Genomic DNA, 26,632 nt, shown 5'->3' on the forward strand with positions numbered 1-26,632 from the left:
ATGTGTAAGCAGCGCAATCACCGGAACTTTCCATGTAGGACAGTAGGAGCCCCAGTGATTGAAAATCACTAATTTCTGGTTTTCTTCCCAGAAAAGTAATGGGAAATTGCTGTAATGATCAAGACGGTGTTCATAATATATACCTCAGCTTCGTCGCTAAGCTACACGATCTCTAATTGAATCATATGTGCTATAAATACATCCTCAAACATTCCAATTATTCATCAAACCATCTTTAACAAAACACAGAAATGGTGCATAAAAATCCACTGTTTCTTGTTGTTGCCGTGATTTTCTCCACCCTGCTGGTTCACGCAGTAGTTGGAGCAAAGGCATCGATGAGTTTCAGTGTCGACCTTATTCACCGTGATTCACCAACATCTCCCTTGTATAATGCTTCTCTAACCTCATCAGATATCCTAAGGAAAAATGCCCTCCATTCAATGGCCCGACTCAAACACTTCCACTCTTTGATCGATCAAAAATCCGTCCAATCTTCAGTGATTCCAACTGAAGGAAACTATCTGATGAAACTCTCCTTTGGAACCCCGCCGGTTGAATACTTAGCAGTTGCAGATACCGGCAGCGACCTTATATGGATACAGTGCGTTCCATGCCCTCAATGTTATCCTCAAGATTCTCCTCCTTTTAATCCTCAAGCATCGTCCACTTACAGAAAGCTTCCTTGTGGTTCCGACAGTTGCCAAGCTCTTCCTCGGAAACAGTGCACCGACACGAATGAGTGTCAATATAGTTATAGCTATGGAGACAGGTCGTTTACCGTTGGAACACTCAGCACTGACACCTTGAGCTTCGACTCCTCCGATGGTCAAAAAACAGAATTCCCGACGACTGTTTTTGGTTGCGGGCATAAAAATCAAGGCAAATTCAGTAGCCCCAGTGCTGGTCTTGTTGGCCTGGGAGGAGGGTCATTGTCCCTGGTTTCTCAAATAAGCACTCAAATTGATAACAGATTCTCCTACTGCTTGGTTCCTCGCTCTGCAAGTTCCGGTAGTAAACTGCTCTTCGGACAAGAAGCGATAATATCTCGTCCTGGAGCTGTTTCGACTCCGTTGACAACTAAAAACCCTCCGACCTTCTACTTCCTTAGTCTCGAAGGTGTTAGCATCGGAGACGAGACCGCGAAGCCGATTTCGAGCCAAGGGAACATCATAATCGATTCCGGAACAACACTCACGCTACTCGAATCGAATTTTTATAACAGCTTGGAGAGTATAGTGAAAAATGCCATCGGAGCTGATCCGGTGCAAGATCCTTCGGGAACATTCAGCTTGTGCTATGGGACAGAGACTAATATCAAAGTCCCGGACATGGTGTTCCATTTCAGTGGCGCTGACCTTCGGTTGCAACCTGTAAACACATTTGGGAACAATGGCGACTTGCTTTGTATGCTGATAGTCCCAAGTGAGTCCTTATCTATATTTGGAAACTATGCACAGATAAATTTCCAGGTGGAACATGATCTTGAGAAGAAGAAGGTCTCCTTTGCTCCGACAGATTGTACCCAACAGTAAGTTTGTTGGATTCGGACGATGGTGATCGACTTCATCATATATCATAAAATAACAATCGCAAAGCTGCTTTAGGCGGTTATTTAGATTCATCTCTAGCTTATATAGGTTTCTTGGTTAATTGTAAGATCAGTCCACCGGTACAAGATGATATTATGGTTTATTTGCACTGCAAATGGATGTTTCTGTCTAATTTCATTATCGATTCGCCAGTTCTTACAATCAATTTCACAATCCCTGTAATCGATGAGGAAAGTCGTTATATGTTATTTTAATTCCACAATTGACTTTGGTCTTAATAACTGTTAGAAGTCAACGTGTTTTCCGGTTCATTAAGTAACCAATTTATTCATGCAATTATAGAAGGACAAACTTTTGGATGATGGCCCCTCATTTTTTTTTCTTTTTGGAGGAGATGACCCCTCATATTTGATTGAGTCTGCAGAGAGTATTTTAGCTGCTTCGTTTTCCTGTCTTAAATTGCTATATATATATATATATATATATAAAATAAGATGATTATAAAGTAGTATTAACCCGTTAAATTTATTAGTAAATGTATTATTTTATAGGGATGTGATACAAATATTAAATTTATTTAATAAATATACTTATATTTTTAATTTTAAAATTAGATTGTTAAATTATTAATTATAAGAAAAATATAAAAAATATTTTTTAATAAACCTAAAGTGAATACAAGATAGTATATGTTCAAAGACTTTTAACCCTTTGACAATAAAGACTCGTACCTCTGACATATACGATATTAAATCTGGAATCTTAAAAAATAACAACAAATCTCTTAACCATTGAGATCGTTTAGTTTGTAAAACTATTAAATTTTTAAAATTTATCAATATCTATATCAATATAATTGAATTCCTCTCATAATATCACAAGAAAAAAGTGGAAAAAGAAAAAATCTTTTTGTGTGATTCCCAATTACTCCTTACCCTATAATTGGAACATCCCCCATGGAAATAAATATAAAATATAAAAGAACTCAGACGTTGGTAAGGTCTTATTAAAATAAATTTTACCGGTCCAATAAATTTCCCTGTTGTAGAATAAGTCGATTAATCCAAGAGGGCATTGAACAAACAAATAAGCCGAGAATGAACTGCAACGAAATTTATGCACTTGTTTATTCCAAAAACTTGACCACCCGACACTGCTGTCATAAAAACCATAACTACACTTCTAGAATCCAATATTTCTGTTGTCAAACAAAGTTTCTGATAATCTTAAGTGTTACCACACAGACAGATTCATATTGCAACAAAATTGATTAATGACACCTGAGGCTTCTCTAGATTGAAACCCTTTTCAAGCCTCCGTATCTGAGTACTGAAACTGGTCCGATCGTAAGCTGGACTCTTCTTTTCGACTGCTTTGCCTCAAGAACTAGGACGAAGTGTCTACTGGTGTGTCAGGCTGCGCACCCCATTCCGTCCAAGATCCATCATACACCGCAACATCAGTCTTCCCAAGTCGATGGAGGCCCTGGAAAGCATTAGCATGATACGGTTGTTTTAGAACACTAATCCATCTTTTTAACTTCCCCAAACAGGAAATAATCAAACGAATCGAACTTTGCTCAGGAACCACATTATATTATTTCCCCTCTTGAGAAATTATGAGAATGTTGATAAATGTAAAGATTAATGGAAGAGATAGAACAATAAATCACGGAGGAAAGTACCAATGCCAAAATACAAGCAGTTACACCAGTGCCGCAAGAAGTTACAATGGGGCGTTCCAATGAGATGCCTGAAATTCGTTATTAGGTGACGTAAGTTTTCAAGGACAATAAGAAAATGTCAAGACCAACAATAAACAAGAAAGAAACATGAACTTCTTTATAGGCTTGGAAGCAAGATGATTCCTAAAGAAATGAAACACAATCAAATTCAGTATTTTATATCCATCATAAACACAAAAATCGTATTGAAAGATTGATTTAACTATGAACTGTGTGCAAGACTGAAAGTTACCCGCCAAATTTGATGCGACAATAAAAACCTTGGTGTCTAATTTTTCTATCACAAATTGGCAAGGTACAGTTTTGGCTGTCCGTTTTGGACTGCACAATCAAGGAAACTAGCAGCCTCTTTTAAACTGAGAATTTTTTTTACATCATATGTTTCAGCAAACCTCGAAAAATATTCAACATTGTTATGTTATTCCTTATCAAAAAAAAATTGTTGTTATTCAGGAGCTAAGTTTCCAATTCTAATCATCTGTGACAAATCACTACTCCCAAAAACTGATGTGCATATAGAGTGAATAGGTGAAGGGGTATTGACTTCATATATGAGAACCAAAAATGATATGGCCAAATGCATGCCTGCAGAACTGGGAAAGAAGAAAAAGTAAAGAGGGAAAGGAACGATGATAAAAAGGAAGATAAATAGGAATCACCCTCTTCATTAAATTGTTTCTTGAGCTCATCGGCAGGTAGAAGTGTCTGTGAAGCATCTAACATCTGCAAGGAAATAATAAGTCGAGCAATTAATAATCTATCCCGGAAACAGAAAGTCCAGAACATGCATCAGACATAAAAGAAGAGAGAGGCAAAATAAAATAATCCCCCAAAATGGCATATCATATTGTTTCTCCCTTTTTTCTAAGGTTATAATTTTGCAATTTCCTGTATCACAGAAGATGTGCATCCTAAGACTAATGGTCTAAATGATGACCAGTAACAGGTCATACTCAAATTGCACTAGCTAAATCTGCCACTCGACAACTTTGTTCTATGTGCATGACAATTTTGAACTATCAATCGACAATTTAATGCAGCACACAACAGAAAGACGTAGGGTCCCCCTTACACTCCTAACTTGAAAGTAAATGTTCCTGAACATTTACCGAACTTCTCTCTCAGACAAATTAAAAAGGTCTTGATTAGGTCTTTAGAAATTTACATCCACTTCACCTCTCCATAGCACGCAAGTAAAAAGTGAAAAACTTTCTTACCTGTGGAAAAGGAATGCACTTGCTACCAGGTACATGGCCACTTCTAATTCCTTTACGAGGTTCAGGTGCGGCACCATCAAATCTGTGTGAAACCCCAAACAGGAAAGGAAAAAATTAGAGAAAAAGGATTCCATATGCAAAAAGGTTTAATAGACATAACCCAGAGTTTTATGCAATTAAATTTACGGCTATGTCTTCAAAATTAAAAAAGTTAGAAGGCAAATCCTGAACAAAATGGATGTATGTTTGCAGGTAATAATAATAATAATAAATAATAATAATAATCTACAGAGGATCCTGCTGGTCCGGGACCTCCTACGTTGATGGAGTTAAAGGCTATTCTTATGGGGTTGTTTTTCTTTGCAAGTTATCGACAGAGGATCAAGGACCGTTTGATTATAGAGAGTGACAGTAAGGTGGCTGTGGATTGGATTAAGGGGGTTGAATTATGTCCTGTTGTGTATGCCTTCTTGATTAAAGATATTGTTCATAGGCTTCATGCCTTTGAAGGTGTTGTTAGATGGGTTAATAGGACAGCCGATTTAGAGGCTGATGCCTTAGCTAAAGAAGGCATAGGCTGAGTTAGTAAAGTTGTTAATGGCTGTTTAGGGTTGTTTCTTGATTTTCTGTGTTTCGTAAGGGGATTACTATTGTTGTTTTCGTTGTAATTTATTATTCTGAATAATATATAAGCACTCTTTTCCCCCTTCCGCTGATTAAGGAGCTTCCCTATAAGATCCATTAATCAAGAAGGGGGTTTTTAACGAGGCCTAGCATTCTTATAAAAATAATAATAATAATAATCTACCAACCGAAAGAACAGAATATATAGGCTGCCAAGGGTCAGCACTTTAGCCCACATAGAGACTGGCAGACTGCACTACTCCAAATTTGCTGCTATTTTCTGTTCTCCAACTTTTTAGTCAAGTTACCAACTATAATTGGCTTCATTTCTTGCTTCCAAAGGCTTGCTCAACTAAACTAATGAAAATGATTTTCTTGGTACCAGCAGTCGGACAGAGGCCAACGAAAACATCAAAACCTCATTATTCCAAATCAATATCCAAGATGTTGGGACATCCAAAACTACTTAAGATACGGCACAATGATGAGAGAAACAAACCTAAAACATAAATTTGATTGCAAAACAGGAAACCATAAGAGAAATTGAATGAAAGCAAAGACACCAATTAAACGATGAAAGGGCAGGATTTCTGATTTTATAAGCATAGATAAGAAAATAAAAATCCATCTTGAGCCCAACCATTTTATGAAAAAAAAAAACAATGCACAAAATCCAATTGCATTAAAATCACCACCAACGAAGCACAAAAGGATATATTGAGGTTCAAGCCTCAACAATCCAAAATAACCAAAAGAAAAAGATCTAATAACAAAAAAGTAAAAATGCTAAAGAGTTGAAAAAAAATAAAGTCTCCAATACGCAAACATGAACAGAAGAGATAATATCAGTATTCAGTCAGTGATGGTTTTTATATCAAATCCATTCATATGGTAATACAGTGCTGATGGAATCTAGACATGCTAACAGAATATGTTGTAGGAATTATAGAAATGAGTTGTCAATCCCTTAAGTTAAGAAATTCCGTAATTATTCTCGGTTTTTCAATCCCTTATTTCAAGGGATTACATCTCCTAGGATTAGTATCTTTCCTAACTTAGAGTTTCCTAGTTTAGAGGCATAATTTGTATATAAATATGTCATATGTTCTACTGAATGAATACATGAATAAAATAACAGAGACTTACTCTGTTTTCTACATGGTATCAGGTTAGAGCGATCAATCCGATTTCCGCTTCTCTTTAAATCAATTCTTGTTCAACTCTATTTTTTTTCATGGCTAATCCGGATCCCTCAGCATCCGAAATCATTTCCCATACCAGCCCCTCTCAATCTGATTTTCAGATTTCAGATTTTCAGAGCAGCAGAGGAAAAATCACCTCTGGTGTGAACATTGTAAGAAACCACGCCATATGATAGATCAATGTTGGAAGCTACACGGAACCAACCGATTGGCAACCCACACGGTCCAGGTTTCAAAAGGAGGCCCATATTGCCTCTCAAGATGATTCCTCAAGCAGTTTTAGCAAAAAACAGATAGAGGAGCTGCAACAGATTTTGAGCAGTATGACAACCAAGCCGACCAATGTGACTTATACTACTACTGACGGAAATAATCCATATGCTTCCTCGGTACAATAGATAATAGACTCGGGTGCATCAGATCATATGACAGGAAATATTGATCTCTTGGAGGAATATAGTGAAAGCAGCTTACCAGCTTCTATCAAAATGGCAGATGGCTCTCTCACTACAGTTAAAGGGAGTGGTTATGTTACATTAAACAAAAATCTACTTCACAATGTCCTCTATGTTCCTAGACTTGCATGCAATATGTTGTCAGTCAGCAAATTAATTAAAGATTATGGTTGTAATGTTGTGTTTGGTACTGGTGGTTGCATTTTTTAGGCCCAGGGCTTGAAGAGGGTGATTGGCAGTGCTAGGCTGGGCAAAGGATTGTACACCCTTGGAGGTAAAGCATCTCATAATCATGCCTTATCCAGTGCTCTTAGGAAACCAATTTTATCTTCTGATCTCAATACCAATAAAATTATGTTATGGCACTCTAGATTAGGTCATCATAATTTTTTCTATCTTTCCAAAATGTTACCGAACTTATTTATAAATAAAAATCTATCTTTGTTTTCCTGTGAAATTTGTCAAATAGCCAAACACACCAGAAAACCATATATTGCAGCCAAATTTGAACCAACAACACCTTTTTCCATCATCCATAGTGACATTTGGGGCCATTCTCTTGTCAAAAGTATTTTTGGATATAAGTGGTTTGTGTCAATTTATAGATGATTACTCTAGGACAACATGGGTATTCTTAATGAGAGAAAAGTCTGAGGTTGAGTCTCTCTTTAAAAGTTTTTATCAAAAAGTTGAAACCCAATTTGACACAAAAATCAAAATTCTAAGGAGTGACAATGGGAGTGAGTATTTGAATAAAACCCTTGGGTATTTCTTTAAGGAAAAAGGCATTGTTCACCTTACTTCTTGTGTCAATACACCTCAACAAAACGGAGTAGCAGAAAGGAAAAATAGACATCTTCTAGAAGTTACTAGGTCTCTTATGTTTGCTGTTAATGCTCCTAAGTATCTTTGGGGGGAAGCTCTTCTTACAGCCACTTACCTCATCAATAGAATGCCAAGTAAGACCATAGATTTCAAAATTCCTACTAAGGTTTAGTTTCAGCTTTATCCCCATTTTAAACATTTAAACTCAAGTCTTTCTCCTCGGGTGTACAACCTTTGTTCATATCCACAACAGAGGGAAATTAGATCCTAGGTCCATAAAGTGTGTTTTCTTGGGCTATTCTTCGAGTCAGAAGGGTTACAAGTCTTACTCACCTTCCATACAAAAAAAACCTATGTCTCCTTTGATGTTACATTTTTTGAAAACCAACCTTATTTTTCAGGAACAGAAATTCAGGGGGAGAGTTACAAGGAATTTCAGCCTGTTCAAACCGATATTTCTTTACAACCTATCATTTATTTACCTATTACTGTCTCTCCAAAGCCGACTAGCACTGTCCCAGTTCCTAGTGAGGGTGATGAGAATAACCTAAATAACTCTGATGAATTACCTTCCTCCTTATCTCAGCAATCTAGTCCGTGCAAAACACCTTCCACCACTACAAAAAATGCACCTAACAATGACCCTGAAACCATAACTCCCCAACCGAAACAACTCAGTGTTTACTCAAGAAGAAGGAAAGATGTTGCTGAAGAAATCAATCAGCCTAGCATTTGCCAAGAACCAGATTCGGATCCTGTTGCAGCTGAAACAGAAGGTAATGATGGTTACCAAGAGGCTACTACTGTTGATCTTGATGACTTTCCTATTGCTATTAGGAAGGGGGTAAGAAAATGCACTGCTCATCCCATAAATAAGTATGTTGCATATGGGAAATTACAGTCTAATTTCAGGGCCTTCACTACCAGCATTAACAGTGTGAAAATTTCAAGAAATGTGACAGAAGCATTTCAATCTCTTGAGTGGAAAAGGGTTGTGGAAGAGGAGATAAAAGCGTTGCAAAAGAATAAGACATGGAGTTTGACAGATTTGCCAAAAAGGAAGAGAGTTGTTGGATGCAGGTGGATATTCACAGTCAAATATCATTCGGATGGGAGTGTGGAAAGATACAAGGCAAGGCTGGTTGCTAAAGGTTTTTCTCAGTCCTATGGCATCGACTACCAGGAGACTTTTGCACCGGTTGTAAAATTGAATACCATCAAAATATTGTTATCAGTACCTATTAACATGGACTAGAAATTGCATCAGCTGGACATAAAGAATGCTTTTCTGAATGGGAACCTTGAAGAAGAGGTATACATGGAGGTCCCCTCGGATTAGAAGGAAACATCACTAAGAAAATTGTGTGCAAGCTCAATAAATCCTTATATGGCTTAGGGCTTGGTTTGATTGATTTGCTAAGGCTATGACACAAAATGGTTTCAAACAAAGCCAAGTGGATCACACATTATTCAGAAAAATTACACCGAGTGGTAAGATAACCCTCCTAATTGTCTATGTAGATGATATGATTATAACTGGCAGTGATATAGAAGAAATAAAAAAGCTAAAGATGAAACTTGCAAAGGAGTTTGAAACCAAGGATTTAGAGAGTATGAGGTATTTCCTGGGTATGGAAGTTGCAAGGTCTGTGGAAGGGCAGGTCATAAACCAGCGTAAGTATGTTTTGGATCTTCTTGCAGAAATTGGGATGCTCGACTGCAAACTAGTTGAAACTCCAATGGAGCCAGGCTTGAAATTTTGCAAGGAAGGACTGGAAATCCAGTAAACAAGTAAACCTACCAAAGGTAAGTTGGGAAGTTGATCTACCTTTCACTGACCAGGCCTGATATTGCATACTCAGTGAGCATTGTCAGTCAACATATGAGTGATCCTCGAGAAGAACATTTGGAAGCTGTTAACAGAATTCTAAGGTTCTTGAAGTTTACCCCAGGAGCTGGACTTATATTTAGAAAAAATCAAGACAAAACAGTGAAGGTTTATACTGATGCAAGCTGGGGAGGTGAATTAACTGATAGAAGGTCAGTTAGTGGCTATTGTACCTACGTTTGGGGTAATTTGGTGACTTTGAGAAGTAAGAAACAAGTCGTTGTCTCTCGAAGTAGTACTGAGTCAGAGTTTAGAGCAATGACTCTCGGAATATGTGAAGAAATGTGGATTAAAAGACTGCTCACAGAACTGGACTTAGATGACAAGAAGAATTTTGAGATTTTTAATGACAATCAATCAGCTATGAGTATAGCAAAAAACCCAGTGCAGCATGATAGAACGAAACACATTGAGATAGACAAACATTTTATTTACGAGAAGGTCAACAATGGAGTTGCAAAACTGCAGTACATTCCGACGAAGAAACAGTTGGCATATATCTTTACCAAAGCCCTTCCACGAGTGACTTTTGATGAGCTGTCATTCAAACTGGGTATATACAACATATATACACCAATTTGAGGGGGAGTGTAGGAATTATAGAAATGAGTTATCAATCCCTTAAGTTAAGAGATTCTGTAATTATTCTCTGTTTTTCAATCCCTTATTTCAAGGGATTACATCTCCTAGGATTAGTATTTTATCTAACTTAGAGTTTCCTAGTTTAGAGGCATAATTTGTATATAAATATGTAATATGTTCTACTGAATGAATACATGAATAAAATAACAGAGACTTACTCTGTTTTCTACATATATCATATAATGTGATCACACAAATGTTAACAAGTTTGATGTTGTTAAGGCATGTGTGTTAACCATGGACAACAAAAGCACCTAAGACCTTTACAAGCAAGGCTCATATGATCGAGCACATCTGGTGCATTTTAGTAAGGTAATAGGTGCCAAACATTCCCCCTATCGTTTTCTTTAATTTCTTTTCATTATTTACACCTTTAATAATAATAAAAGAAAAAAAAGGGATAATATAAAACCATCTACTTAATGCTTCAGTATTTAACAACAAACATGGGACCATAAGGAAATCATGCATATTGGACGGCAAAAGAAAAAGGAAATTTTACATGTCTTTAGGATAAACTGGAAGAACTTTAGAGTTTATCATCTTAATTATATATCATAAGATTACTATATACATCTGCAGATACATACAAGAACAGAACTACAGAAGTATACCAGTGAAGCTTTTTTTGCACCTTGCACATGCTATATAAAGGTTCTAGATCCTAGAGAACACCTTGTTCCCTTCACAACACTGAGTAAGTTTGAAAGGAAATACAGTAAGAACAGTTAAGCCTTAAGATTCCAAGCATTTGAGCAGGTTGAAAACTTGTCCGAAAGATGAGTGTGGCTGAAATAAAAATGTTGAGATTGAGAGGATCATGAAATGGATCATGCTGGCAACTAGAACCGCCAGATAGGCAATGAGGATCTAGCTTAATTATAGTTCTTGCTAGGATTAGACAGATTCCTATACCATTAAAGCAGTTCATGTGTCTTACTAGTAGTGAAACGGATTTGGCTTTAATGCGATATGTATTACAAAGATTCAATTCAGCCTTTACAATTTAAGCAAATTACGCTTCATGGACTGAAAAATGTGCAAGAACCATGTGTTATGTTCAATGCCCCTTCCATATAAGAATTTATTTAGGTCCAAAGTTCGGTTTTATTTAATACTGTTTGTACAGCAGTTCCATGACAAAAGGCAATGAATTGAGGTAATAAAACTGACTACCTACAACTGCTAGTATTTACCAAATTAAATTCTTTTATTCATAAAATGATTAAGTAATCATAACTTTTTTGATAAGAGATTAAGTAAACATAATCAAACGGAATAAAACAAGTTGAATGCTGTACCTGGGCTTGGAACGGGCATCTATATGTTGGTGAGTCTTTTCTTCAACGTTTCTTCTAACCTGAAAAAAAAAATTGCATCATCTAACATAAACTGGCAGAGTACTCAAGTAATAGGGAATACTGATGGACAGACTAACAGCCAAGTCCATAAAGAGCACCTATTTTGCTGATTTCAGTAATTGACATGTCATAAGTCACAACAAAGAACTTTCAAGTGTTTGTATGAATTGTCTCATACGTGGACCGTTGATTTCAACCATGTATGCTTTAAAGTATCCAACATATTGTTGATATGAATATGCTAGGACAAGTCAAGAGTGATGCAACATACAAGATCACCAAACAGACATAAAATATGCCACACCTTTTACATCCACAGAAATAGTTTTAGATTGTTATACATTGGATTCCAGGGATTTTTTCTTCACCAGATTTCAAAATGGCATCAAAATATCAAGCCCTGGTATACATAAACAAGTCAGTAGCCAGCTAATTAAAACAGATCAGTGAGGATAATAGGATTTACCATCTAATATATACAACTGCAAGTTTTGACTCTAATAAGACATGCAAGCATTATGTTTCTCTATTCCTCCCATAAAATCATAATTTCTATGATTCTTTACTGCTAATGTTCAGCTTTCTCCAAGCTCAGTTTTTTTCTTTGCTTTTCTTATCATAATAAGTTGTGGTGTGATGTCTGTGGACGCTAGTAAATGTTCAATCAGTGGATCATACCATAATAATCATGCATAATGGATCTAGAAAGGTAGTACTAGTATAAATGCGTTATCAAGGTGCATCCACTAAGATTGCAATCATTAATAGACACCAGGAGTTGAAGAAAACTAACGTAGCAAAACCATATTTCCACGTGAAGTATATTAAGTTAGCAATTCAACCTGGTCAAGAGTCCAGACAAGATGTGGCTGAAACTTTGTCTGAAATGTCAGTGGTCCAGCCTGCAAAACAAGGATACATGCATCAAAAACTATTTGAGTATAACATTGTAAACACGAGTATAGATAGTCGTATAATATTAGATAACAATGTTCAACGCAGCAACTGAACAAACAAGTGCCATTGAATGTCTCCCATAGCTTGGTTTTTAAGGGCGCAAGGCGCACTGAGTCTCAAAAGGTCCCTGGAGCCTAGGCGCAAAGCGCAGGCACGCGCCTTTCGTATGAGAGGCACACTGTTTGTAACATATAATATATATCAAGTGTAAACTATATTTTGTACTCAAAATAAGATGATAAATAATATTATAGTTCTTTAAAGATCAAAATATTCAATACCATTACACTATCAACTAACAACTAACAACACACAAACTAACATAAAAAACATAGTGAGTGAGTTTTATTCTAAGATGGGTTTTTTTTTAATATTAAAATATAATAATTTATTAAAATAGTAATATCTTTAAAAAAATCCGAAAGGCGCAGAGCCCGGTGCCTAAAGCCCAGAGGCGCATGCCTCCGAGTGCCTCTTGTAAATAGCCTCGCCTCAACTCGGGCAGGCACCATCTTCAACGCCTGGTTGCACCTCGCGCCTCTTTTAAAACCAAGTCCCATAGCATTCCCATGCTTGCTTCTTTCAGAAAGCATCATTTGAACTCAATAGCAATATTTTCGTAATTTCTAAAGGACAAACATTTCTCATGGAAGAGGGAAACAACCCCCCCTCCCAAAAAAAAAGACAAAACAAAACAAGAAATCCAATCAATAATATCAAGAATTGGAAAGGGAGATATAGAGAATCATAGATCTAAAGAATACTTAACAGTTTGTCCCTGATAGACTTTCTCTATTGCCTCACTAGCAGCACTGGCTTTCAAAATAGCATCACCAGAAGCACTAGATTCAACATCATAACCTGATGCACGCCACCTTGGGAGGCCTCCATCTAACACCCAGACTCTGCCATGCCCAAAAACTCGGAACATCCTTATAATTATCGAAGGAATAATGTCCATTAGATTTAGAATCAGGGAAAATACTGATAGAACATTTCAGTAGAGGTTAAATAGATATATTATCAAACATGCTACTCACCACCAGACACGTGCTGCACTGAAAATTCCCTTTCCATCATAAACAACCAGCCCATCTTTATTCTCGATACCAAGAGCGGACGCAGCAGCTGCAAAAGCTTCCTCAGATGGCAGCATATGTGGCAACTGATAAAAGTTTTAAATGAGAGAAGTCAAATACAGTAAGTAAAGTAGTGCATATGTTATTGAAAGGCTCACTTATCTAGTACATCTTCAATATTAATATGTCATGTAACAAACTACTAAGAACATTTGACTGAAATGCATTACTGAGGATGCTAAAGGCATATACAAAGTTAAAGTTGATTCTGCAATTATCAAAGCAACTTTATGGAGGACTGCGTTTAGGGTTTGGTTCAAAATAACTGTCACTTTAGCTGTAAGTAGGTTTTTTCCATATGGATTATCAAGTCTTTGTGATACTGAGATTTCCCTCAGCTGATTATGTCTAGTTTTCTCCCAAGTTCTTTTATTTCTTTCCTATTTTCTCTAATCCACCCTAATTGTTCTTACTATCTCCAATTTGGCTAAACATATGATTCTATCCTAATGCTTGCCACATACCTATAAAAAGAAATTTTATTCAAATCTTCTCCAACAAGCAACAACTTGATTGAACATAATACTATAGAAAGAGCACCTTCATCTCTACTACCTTCCTCGAATAACAACCCAAAGGAAGAGAAGAAAATTGCTGCTTGTAAAACCCAAAAAGGATAGCAGTGACATATCAAGGGGAAAAGAAACAGTGATGCAAAGGTTGTTAAGACATGGAGCATTTTCTCTCTCTACCTCAGTAGTCTAGCAACCAGAGAACCCAAAGATTGAAAAGAAACAAATCAATTGAACAGAAAGAATCTCACGTTTGTAGTTCGATCCGCTATTCCGTCAACATCAAAGAACAGAGCACCGGGAATGTGAGCAACCTGCTATGAGAAGAACATAATTTCAATATTGAAAAGCATTTAACTGTTGTTGGAGTGTGACACAAAAATAGATTGTAGAAAACATGATAATCAGCACCTGATACTCTTGAATTGGATTCCTCTGCTCATCTGGCATGTACCACGAGGCGTCCAGTAACTGATAAATAATAAAAATGCGATCAACCAATAAAGAAAAAAAGCATAAAGTGTTTTTCCAATTTTCATAAGATTTCCAAAGAAACTTATGCAAATTAACGATAAATAGGCTTTAGGAAAAAGTCAAAATTCATAACAAAAAATAAAAAAAATGCTTTCACAATGATATCTTATTCTAAGAAACCAAGCAATTATTAGATTGCAATAGTCTGATTTTTTTGGTGGGGGCATCTTCAGGAAAACCATTCTAAAATGATCCCCTTACTTGGAGGGTACCAATGTTTAGTTTAAACCAAGCTCTTTTTCCCTCCCCGAGAGAAAATATTTGAAGACATATGAGAAAAGGAAAGATTCCAATGAAACCTAATGGAAGATGGACTGTTAGCTGTTTCGAGATTGTTTTGTCTTCTCAATAATTACCGCGATCAGTGATTTAAGGTTGGCATTTAGCAATTGTTTCAATGTGAACTTTTAGTTACAGTTTCATATAATATTCTTGTTAAGTCGAAAATGCTGATCTATAACTAACTGTAACTCTTTTTTTTATAGGAATAGGAAGCCTCGTTAAAAACCTCTCTCATAGTTGACCCTTTCCTAACAGAAAGGATCAAGTAGTGGAGGGAGGAAAAGAGTGCCTCATTTTATTACCAAGCCGGAATTACATAAGACTTAACAATACAGCAGATGATTTTACATTAAACTTAACAACTTCAGCTACTTCAAGAACCTACAGCCATAGAAAAATAAACTATAACTAAAACATACAATCAACCGATCCCCTGCTTTGCTAAACTTCAGCAGATAACTCGTGGTTTAACATCAAGATTTCCTACGAGTTGCAAACTTGCAAGAGCTGTACAGTAGTATATAAAGACTAATTTCATAAGCACATAGAAATATATATGAGAGGTGATGCCTATGAAGATGAAAAATTAGTTGCAAGCAAAACCTTAACTATAATTATTAATAACATGCATGTATGCCTTTCTATATTTAGAAAAATAAAGCAAAGACAACAGTATCAAAAGTGGCTTACATATACATGAACTCATTCACAACAACCACTGTCAAAACATAACAAATAACAAGCACAAAATTCATAACATTTTTATAACAAACAATGCTTAAAAGTTAAAGGGGGTACTGGCGCACGTATAAATGCATACCTTCAGATCAGGCTCCCTTAGATTAGCATGAAGCCAATCAACAGAAACGACTGGATCATCAGTGGAAAGAGATTGTGTTGAAAAATTAGTTCTTGCATCAATTGCTACGGAAGTCATTAAACGAGAAGGCTGACCAGAGGTCTTATATGTGGCATGGGAAGACACAGCCTGTACACGAAACTCTCTCTTCTGCAAGTGATACAAAAATACAACATATGAACTGAGCCACATGACCATAAAAACTACTAAAAGAAGAACGGGGGTGTTCCAAGTTAATGTCGTCACCAGAGCCAGCGGCACTCAATGACAGTGTAGTTAATATCAAAGCGCCAAATAGCAACATGCCCATGTTAATGAATTATTCAGAGTAGCCCAATTTCACTAATAAGTGATATGCATAGTTTGGATTAAAGAAAACATAACCAGAATATTCAAAATTAAATTAAAATAAGAAACATGCAGAATAGACAATCTTCTGCATATGCATTCTATAAGCAAGAACAATAATACAAAAATACAAATTTTCTAAAGATAATATCAAATTCTTCATAAAAATAATCAAAAACCTACATAAACTTTGGTGAAGACATAAAATTGAAAGGGGAAAAAAACACAGAACTTGCCCATCTCGTAAAAGTGATAGATTGTATTATATCCAAAGAAGCAGCAAGCTGCTACACAAAAACAAGAGTATCAACAAAAACCATGCCACTCAAACAACCAATCCCCGCCCTGTACAAAACCTACTGTCAATAGTTCTCAACCTATCTATCTTTATTCTATAAAGTTTAAAACGAACTAATTCCTTTAAAAGTGATAGATTGATCACATGCAAAACAAAAGAAAAAGATTCACTTTTGAAATATCCATAAAGAAAAGCCAATTTGAACAATCAAAAACCAACAAATTGAGAAAACCCCAAGTAGCAAGTATCAGAAAAATAAATGAGAAAGATTGTCACTAACACTGAAAAGATTAGAGAAAATCACGGGTTCGCGAGGGAGAGAGGACGAGAATCGGATCAAGCGATGACCCACGAGAGCTCTGGAGCAAAGGGATGATGCCATCTAAGCACAAAAAAGTGATTTGAGGCTGTTGATAGAGATTATACAAATTGCTGCTTAAATGTTTTGTCGCTGCTTGAAGAAGTGGACTGGGAGCACTAAACTGGACAAAAGTGTATATGATTGGAATTTCAACGGGAAGCAAGTTCGGGTCGGGTTGTTTGTATATTGGAGCTCCGATTCAGATTGTATTGAGTTGGGCTGTGCTTGGGCTTAATATTTTATTTGGTTTGCAATTTGTACGAGGGCCGATTAATGGCTGAGGAAGGCTAGGCCTGGTTCATATCCCTCCTAATAAAATCTAAGGTAAAGTTCACAAAATTATACTGAAATGGTTTTTTTATTATTAAATTTATTGAATATTACAAAATGGTCTTTGTATGTTATAAAATAATAATAAATTTTGATAAGTTTAAGGATTATTTTGAACTTTATGAGAGAGTTAAATTGTTATTTATATTTTGTGCAAATTGGATACTTTATTTTTATCACATATTTTAGTATTTGAACTTGAGTTTTGTCACATATTGAGCTAGTAATGGTGATTTCAAATTCAAATACCAAAATGTGTGATAGAAGTAAACTTCATGTCCTAATTTGAATAAAAATATAAGTATGTCTTAAACTTTAAGTATATAAGGAAAAAAAAAACCATTTTGAAGAGATGTACTGATGTATGAAACTTTTGTTTATGTTGGTGTCTTATCAATATCAAATATGATAAATAAAACACTATTATAAGATAATTTTTTACTTCAGATACATCATAAATACATGCATCAATAAAAAAAATCATTAGAAAAAATAAACATGAAATTTATGAAAAAAATATTTTATTAAAATATAAAAAATCAAATCAAATACAACACATAAAAATCAAATCAAACACGATTAAGAAAAAAACTGGTCTCAAATTAGTTTTTTTTAATAGGGAAATAAACAATCATCACAAACACAATGTCCTACCCTTAAAACCAAAGCTCATATCAATAAATGAGGAGGAAAAGCTATAAGAATAAATTATGATTATTGTGTTTTAGAATAAATTACAAAAAAAAAATAGCAGAGCTATAATAATACCCAAGGAATAGCAGCCGGCGCATGTGTTTTATGTTCTCAGGGAATCTGTTGTTGAACAAGAAAGTGAACTGTTCTTTGTCAAGTAGTAATAATTTCTCGTACCCAGAATTAAGAAAATTGTATGTTAAGCAACAAACGTTCACAACACTACAGGCTTGCTTTTCCATTAAAGATTAAACAAGTAACAGTGCGTTCCTAAATGTTGAAAAAGAATCACTATTTGATAAGGCTATCCATTTGACGGATGAGTAGTGTGTTCATGGATTGCTTCCCCTAATGATTTTAAGGCGTATGGAGGGAGTGCAACACGATCAAGTGGGAGAGGCCTGCAAGGGACTGGTGAAAGTTAACACCGATCACCCAGTGCAAGGTGTACATGGTGATGCCTTTGCTGGAGGTCTCATTCGAGATAACTCTAGCATAATATCGGGAGATGTTCAATGATGAAGGCCGAGACAGGTTGTTGCGGCATGGGAGTCTGGCTATCAGCAGGTCATCTTGGAACATGACAATCAGGTTCTATTTTGCCAGCTTTTACAATGTTCATTGGTGGGTTCGAGTGCAGGATTGCTATCTGAAAGGCAACTTCCTTGCAGGTGGGATGGCGCAGTTAGCCGTTACCAAGGGTAAGGGTATACCGGCTTTTCTAGCACTACCTGATGAGGAGGTGTTATTTCATAAGCAATGAAACGGAGGGTAATCCAAGACCAAAGAACAAGAACAATGCTCGAGGCATCCTTCACCTCGTGCATGTCATAATTTCCACATCCACTATGTTACGGTCAAGGGAGATAATATGAATTGAAATTTAAATCAGAACTAATAAAATTTATAACAAAATCATTCGGCAAATGCAAATTTGTTTTTTTTTTCAGGCGGATTCAAGCATAATTACAATCATAATCCGAGAAGTACAAGTGTCAAAGACGATCATAACATGACATAGTCCGACCTGAACCAGAATAATAATTTGGAAACAAACCCACATATAGCACTGGGAGGAGAACCCACACTTCGTAAATTTAGTATTGTGGGACTCAAACCCATGACACTTCTGTAATCCGAGTTTTGTACAATCACTTCAGCAGAAGAGAGGAAGGGGGGGATAAAACTGAACCTAACAAATTAGTCAGAAACTGGAAACAAGTAGACAGAGACAAAATTAACATGACACGCAGGAAATCTCATTTTCTCTTAACTTTCTTCGAGGACTTGCCTTTGACCCCCAGATATATGTTGAAAGTCAAGCAATGCACCAAATTAAAAGTTCAAAGTTTGGCAACCAACCTTGAAAAATGGTTTTCAAAGTTTGGTAAATGTTTCTTTGAAAATGGTTTTCAAAGTTTGGTAAATGTTTCTTTGAAAAATGGTTTTTCAAAGTTTGGTAGATGTTTGTTGAAATATTGTAATGGGATAATCATAATTAGTCACTAGACTTTAGGGTATTTACATGATTAAGTCCTTAAGTTTCAACTATAAATACCCTAGCTCATTTAGCTTCAAATCCATCCCAAAAATCATTTTTTCTCCCAATACTAGAGAGTTTTCTTGTGAGTAATGAGTGTTTTGTAAACTACTGTAAATTTTCTCTCTTAGTAAAAGATCTGCAGCAATCCAGAGACGTAAGCACAATTGGCTGAACTCCGTTATCAATTTCGGGTATTATTTTTCCGCTTTTATTTCGCATTCTCACTAATCTAGTTATAGGGAAATTACTCGTACTCGATTTATTTCCCAACAACTGGCATCAGAGCTTTTGGTTGTGAATTTTGTCAATTTTTTACGAGGTTACTATTTATTACTATTCACATGAATAGTAAATTTCGTGAATAGTAAATATTTTGTCGGCGATACGAGCTTGTCGACGGAGGTGTTCTAATACACGGTGGTTCGCAAGAATTGTCAGAAACGATCCAAACGAAACCAGATTCGAGTGGGAGAGATGGCTGCAGATGAAGGGAATGTGAAAATTAAAAAGTTCGATGGTGCGGACTTTTGCTTTTAGAAGATGCAGATTGAAGATTTTCTGTACCAGAAAAATCTATATCAACCTCTCTCAGGAAAGCAACCAGAGGGCATGAAGAATGAAGACTGAGCTCTTCTCGACAGACAAGCCCTTGGAGTTATCCTACTGACGTTATCCCGCAATGTTGCTTTCAACATAGCAAAGGAAAATACCACGGCGGGTCTTATGGCGGCTCTCTCCAGTATGTATGAGAAGCCATCAGCCTCAAATAAAGTGCACTTGATGAGGCGATTATTCAATTTGCGGATGACGGAAGGGGCATCGATGGCACAACAACTAAATGAACTCAACACAATCACAACCCAGTTGAGTTCAGTGGAAATTAAATTCGATGATGAAGTTCGAGCTTTAATTCTCTTATCATCTCTACCAGACAGTTGGAATGCTACTGTTACAGCAGTTAGTAGCTCGTCGAGAAATAGTAAATTGAAATTCGATGATGTTCGGGATCTGGTACTGAGCGAAGAAATTCGACGGAGAGAATCGGGTGAATCATCAACCTCCTCAGCTTTGCACACGGAGTCCAGATGGAGAACTTCAGAAAGAAATTCAAATCATGGCAGATCGAAATTCAGACGGGGAAAATCCAGAATGGGAAAAAAATATTTTATCTGTTATAATTGTGACAAGAAGGGTCACTTTAAAAGAGATTGCCGATCACCGAAGAAAAATACCGGCACACAGGATTTTGCCAACGTGATAGAGGAGACATGTGATGCCATGATTCTAAGCGTCAACAGTCCGATTGAATCATGGATCTTGGATTCAGGGGCATCTTTCCACTCCACCCCATGCCGAGAAATCATGGAGAAATATGTCAGTGGTGATTTTGGGAAGGTTCATCTAGCCGATGATGAAACCTTGAAGATCGTCGGAAAATGAGACATCCGATTAAAGTTACCAAACCAGACCACCTGGACGCTGAAAGGAGTGAGATATATTCCTGGCCTCAAAAGAAATTTGATTTCTGTAGGACAACTTGATGGTGAAGGATTTAGCACAACCTTTTCAGGTTGTGAATGGAAGATTACTAAAGGAGCACTCGTCATTGCTCATGGTAAGAAAATTGATACTCTCTATATAACCTCAAATTTAGAGAATATCATTGCAGTAGCAGATGCTAATGGAAAATCAAACCTATGGCACCAAAGGCTTGGCCATATGAGCGAGAAAGGGATGAAGACACTTTTGTCAAAGGGGAAGTTGCCGGATCTAAAAAATGTAGATGTCGGACTATGCGAGGATTGTATCTTTGGCAAACAAAAGAAAGTCAGCTTTGCAAAGATTGGTAAGACACCCAAGGCTGAAAAGTTAGAGTTGGTTCATACTGATGTATGGGGACCATCTCCAATTCCATCTCTTGCAGGCTCATTATATTATGTCACCTTCATCGATGATTCTACAAGGAAGGTGTGGGTTTATTTTCTGAAGAAGAAATCAGAAGTCTTTGATACCTTCAGAAAATGGAAGGCCATGGTGGAAAATGAGACTGGTCTGAAAGTCAAGTGGTTGAGGTCTGACAATGGAGGAGAGTACAGAAATCGTAGATTCAGAGATTTCTGCTTAAACAATGGGATCAAGATGGAGACAACAGTTCCCATGACACCGTAGCAGAATAGTGTAGCAGAGCACATGAATAGAACTCTGAATGAACGTGCCAGAAGCATGAGGATACATGCCGGATTGCCCAAATTTCTATGAGTTGAAGCTATCAACACTGCAGCTTACTTGATCAACCGTGGGCCCTCGGTTCCTTTGGATGGTAGAATACCAGAGGAAGTTTGGATCAAGAAAGAAATAAACCTTTCACACTTAAGAGTGTTTGGTTGTATTTCTTATGTACACATAAACTCTACTGAAAAAATTAAACTTGATGCCAAGTCCAACAAATGTGTCTTTGTTGGTTATGGTGGTGATGAGTTCGGTTACCGATTTTGGGACTACGAAAATCGAAAGATCATTAGAAGCAGAGATGTCATTTTCAATAAGAATGTGATGTACAAAGACAGATCAACCATAGAATCAAGTAGCTCAAACATCGAAGCTAAAACAAAGGAATTTGCTGAGTTCGAGGAGATTTTTGGAAATGATGTTCAGATCAGTCAGGAAGCAGTTCAAGAATAACCAGGCACACCAGAACTAGGAAGCTCTTCCAGAATTCCTAAACCAACCCAATAGTATTCTCCTTCTTTGCACTACTTGTTGCTGACTGACATTGGTGAACTAGAGTATTGTGATGAAGCAATGCAAGTAGAGGATTCAGTCAAGTGGGAGTCTTCCATGAAAGATGAGATGTACTCGCTTATGTCAAATCAGACGTGGAAATTAGCTAAATTACCACCAGGCAAGAAAGCGCTCCACAACAAGTGGATTTACAGGATCAAAGAAGATCACGATGGGAGGAAACGCTACAAAGCAAGATTGGTTGTCAAAGGTTTTCAGCAAAAAGAAGGTATTGACTACAATGAAATTTTCTCTCCAGTCATAAAACTGTCCACAATCAGACTGGTGTTGAAAATTGTAGCTGTAGAGAATTTACATCTTGAGCAGTTAGATGTAAAGACAGCTTTCCTTTATGGTGATTTGGAGGAAGAAATCTATATGAGGCAGCCAGAAGGCTTCATAGAGGCATGCAAGAAAAACCTGGTATACAGGTTGAAAAAGAGCTTGTATGGTTTAAAACTAGCTCCTAGACAATGGTACAAGAAGTTCGATAGTTTCATGAGTAGCAGTGGTTTTACCAGATGCCAAGCAAATCATTGTTGCTACATCAAGAGGTTCGACAACAACTTCATTATTTTATTATTGTACGTTGATGACATGCTCGTTGCAGGCTCAGACATGCAAGAGATTATACGCTTGAAGAAAAAATTGTCGAAGCAGTTTGCTATGAAGGATCTGGGTGCTGCAAAGCAGATTCTTGGGATGAGGATCAAGAGAGACACAAAGTCGGGGACTTTGATGTTATCACAGGCTGAGTAACTCTCCAGGTTCAACATGTAAGATGCTAAACCAGTAAGTACACCTTTAGGTGTTCATTTTAGACTCTCCAAAGAACAGTCACCAAAGACGGAGGAAGAACGTGCACACATGGTAAAGGTGTCGTATGCCTCAGCAATTGGAAGTCTGATGTATGACATGGTATGTACCAGACGAGATATTTCTCATGTAGTTGGAGCTGTTAGCAGGTACATGAATAATCCAGGAAAGGTATATTGGGAAGCAGTCAAATGGATCCTCAGATATCTGTGGGGTACCACAAACAAAGCACTTTATTTCAAAGGTGGAGATACGATACTGACAGGCTATGTAGATGTTGACTTAGCCGGAAATGTTCACAACAGAAGGAGCACTACAGGGTATGTCTATACTCTAGGAGGTACTGCAGTGAGATGGGTTTCTCAACTACAGAAGATAGTTGCTCTCTCCACAACTGAATCAGAATATGTCGCTGTTACGGAAGCCAGCAAGGAGATGGTTTGGCTCCAAAGTTTCTTGGAAGAGTTAGGCAAGAAACAAGAAAACAATATCTTGTATTGTGACAGTCAAAGTGCTATCCATCTTGCAAAGAATCCGTCTTTTCATTCCAGGACGAAGCACATACAATTACGGTATCATTTTATCCGGTCTCTTCTGGAAGATGGGATTTTGAAACTTGAAAAGATTAGTGGAGCTCAAAATCCGGCAGACATGTTGACAAAGACGGTGACCACGGACAAACTGAAGATGTGTTCAACTTTAGTTGGCATACTGGAGTAACAAAACCAGAAATGTTACTGCATTGATCGAGGTGTGAAGACAGATTAAAATCAGTCTTCAAGTGGGAGATTGTTAAAAGTCAAGCAATGCACCAAATTAAAAGTTCAAAGTTTGACAACCAACCTTGAAAAATGGTTTTCAAAGTTTGGTAAATGTTTCTTTGAAAATTGTTTTCAAAGTTTGGTAAATGTTTCTTTGAAAAATGGTTTTTCAAAGTTTGGTAGATGTTTGTTGAAATATTGTAATTGTATAATCATAATTAGTCATTAGACTTTAGGATATTTACATGATTAAGTCCTTAAGTTTCAACTATAAATACCCTAGCTCATTTAGCTTCAAATCCATCCCAAAAATCATTTTTTCTCCCAATACTAAAGAGCTTTCTTGTGAGTAGTGAGTGTTTTGTAAACACCTGTAAATTTTCTCTCTTAGTAAAAGATCTGCAGCAATCTGGAGACGTAAGCACAATTGGTTGAACTCCGTTATCAATTTCGGGTATTATTTTTCTGCTTTTATTTCGCATTCTCACTAATCTGGTTATAGGGAAATTACTCGTACTCGGTTTATTTCCCAACAATTGGCATCAGAGCTTTTGGTTGTGAATTTTGTCAATTTTTTTGCGAGGTTACTATTCATTACTATTCACATGAATAGTGAATTTCGTGAATAGTAAAAATTTTGTCGGCGATACGAGCTTGTCGACGGAGGTGTTCTAATATACGGTGGTTCGCAAGAATTGTCAGAAACGATCCAAACGAAACCAGATTCGAGTGGGAGCGATGGCTGCAGACGAAGGGAAGGTGAAAATTAAAAAGTTCGATGGTGCGGACTTTGGCTTTTGGAAGATGCAGATTGAAGATTTTCTGTACCAGAAAAATCTATATCAACCTCTCTTAGGAAAGCAACCAGAGGGCATGAAGAATGAAGACTGAACTCTTCTCGACAGACAAGCCCTTGGAGTTATCCGAATGACATTATCCCGCAATGTTGCTTTCAACATAGCAAAGGAAAAGACCACGGCGGGTCTTATGGTGGCTCTCTCTGGTATGTATGAGAAGCCATCAGCCTCAAACAAAGTGCACTTGATGAGGCGATTATTTAATTTGCGGATGACGGAAGGGGCATCGATGGCACAACACCTAAATGAACCCAACACAATCACAACCCAGTTGAGTTCAGTGGAAATTGAATTCGATGATGAAGTTCGAGCTTTAATTCTCCTATCATCTCTACCAGACAGTTGGAATGCTACTGTTACAGCAGTTAGCAGCTCTTCGGGAAATAGTAAATTGAAAGTCGACGATGTTTGGGATCTGGTACTGAGCGAAGAAATTCGACGGAGAGAATCGGGTGAAGCATCAACCTCCTCAGTCTTGCATACGGAGTCCAGAGGGAGAACTTCAGAAAGAAATTCAAATCATGGCAGATCGAAATCCAGACGGGGAAAATCCAGAACGGGAAAGAAAGATTTTACCTGTTATAATTGTGGCAAGAATGGTCACTTTAAAAGAGATTGACGAGCACCGAAGAAAAATACCGACGCACAGGATTCTGCCAACGTGATAGAGGAGACAGGTGATGCCATGATTCTAAGCGTCAACAGTCCGATTGAATCATGGATCTTGGATTCAGGGGCATCTTTCCACTCCACCCCATGCCGAGAAATCATGGAGAACTATGTTAGTGGTGATTTTGGGAAGGTTCATCTAGTCGATGATGAAACCTTGAAGATCGTCAGAAAAGGAGACATCCGATTAAAGTTGCCAAACCAGACCACCTGGAACCGCTGAAAGGAGTGAGACATATTCCTGGCCTCAAAAGAAATTTGATTTCTGTAGGACAGCTTGATGGTGAAGGATTTAGCACAACTTTTTCAGGCAGTGAATGGAAGATTACTAAAGGAGCACTCGTCATTGCTCGTGGTAAGAAAATTGGTACTCTCTATATAACCTCAAATTTAGAGAATATCATTGCAGTAGCAGAAGCTGATGGAAAATCAAACCTATGGCACCAAAGGCTTGGCCATATGAGCGAGAAAGGGATGAAGACACTTTTGTCAAATGGGAAGTTGCCGGATCTAAAGAATGTAGATGTCGGACTATGTGACGATTGCATCTTTGGCAAACAAAAGAAAGTCAGCTTTGCAAAGATTGGTAAGACACCCAAGGCTGAAAAGTTAGTGTTGGTTCATACTGATGTATGGGGACCATCTCCAGTTCCATCTCTTGCAGGCTCATGGAGGTACTGCAGGGTATGTCTGTACTCTAGGAGGTACTGCAGTGAGTTGGGTTTCTTAACTACAGAAGATAGTTGCTCTCTCCACAACTGAAGCAGAATATGTCGCTGTTACGGAAGCCAACAAGGAGATGGTTTGGCTCCAAAGTTTCTTGGAAGAGTTAGGCAAGAAACAATAAAATAATGTCTTGTATTGCGACAGTCAAAGTGCTATCCATCTAGCAAAGAATCCGTCTTTTCATTCCAGGACGAAGCACATACAATTACGATATCATTTTTTCTGGTCTCTTCTGGAAGATGTGATTTTGAAACTTGAAAAGATTAGTGGAGCTCAAAATCCGGCAGACATGTTGACAAAGACGGTGACCACGGACAAACTGAAGTTGTGTTCAACTTCAGTTGGCATACTGGATTAACAAGACCAGAAATATTGCTGCATTGATCGAGGTGTGAAGACAGATTAAAATCAGTCTTCAAGTGGGAGATTGTTGAAAGTCAAGCAATGCACCAAATTAAAAGTTCAAAGTTTGGCAACCAACCTTGAAAAATGGTTTTCAAAGTTTGGTAAATGTTTCTTTGAAAAATGGTTTTTCAAAGTTTGGTAGATGTTTGTTGAAATATTGTAATGGGATAATCATAATTATTCACTAGAATTTAGGGTATTTACACGATTAAGTCCTTAAGTTTCAACTATAAATACCCTAGCTCATTTA

General features: G+C 37.1%; 2 protein-coding genes across 2 annotated transcripts; one reads left to right on the top strand and one right to left on the bottom strand.

The window, feature by feature from the left end:
- Positions 1-210: 210 nt before the first annotated feature.
- LOC120141498 (aspartic proteinase CDR1-like) lies at positions 211-1,699 on the top strand. Its single transcript, XM_039156346.1, has one exon. It carries the CDS (start codon positions 252-254, stop codon positions 1,533-1,535), a length of 1,284 nt encoding a protein of 427 aa, XP_039012277.1. The 5' UTR covers positions 211-251; the 3' UTR covers positions 1,536-1,699.
- A 1,013-nt stretch (positions 1,700-2,712) lies between these two features.
- On the bottom strand, positions 2,713-16,866 carry LOC120141441 (thiosulfate/3-mercaptopyruvate sulfurtransferase 1, mitochondrial-like). Its single transcript, XM_039156305.1, has 13 exons — positions 16,721-16,866; positions 15,756-15,944; positions 14,531-14,590; positions 14,371-14,433; positions 13,509-13,633; positions 13,238-13,400; positions 12,354-12,413; positions 11,452-11,510; positions 4,515-4,596; positions 3,957-4,020; positions 3,238-3,305; positions 2,886-3,038; positions 2,713-2,811 (listed from the first exon to the last, which is right to left on the bottom strand). The coding sequence occupies exons 1-12, from the start codon at positions 16,820-16,822 to the stop codon at positions 2,940-2,942; spliced, it is 1,134 nt and encodes a 377-aa protein (XP_039012236.1). The 5' UTR covers positions 16,823-16,866; the 3' UTR covers positions 2,713-2,811; positions 2,886-2,939.
- Positions 16,867-26,632: the final 9,766 nt, after the last annotated feature.

Source organism: Hibiscus syriacus, unplaced genomic scaffold, assembly GCF_006381635.1.
Source record: "Hibiscus syriacus cultivar Baekdansim isolate YM2019G1 unplaced genomic scaffold, ASM638163v2 tig00110809_pilon, whole genome shotgun sequence".
Lineage (NCBI taxonomy): Eukaryota > Viridiplantae > Streptophyta > Magnoliopsida > Malvales > Malvaceae > Hibiscus > Hibiscus syriacus.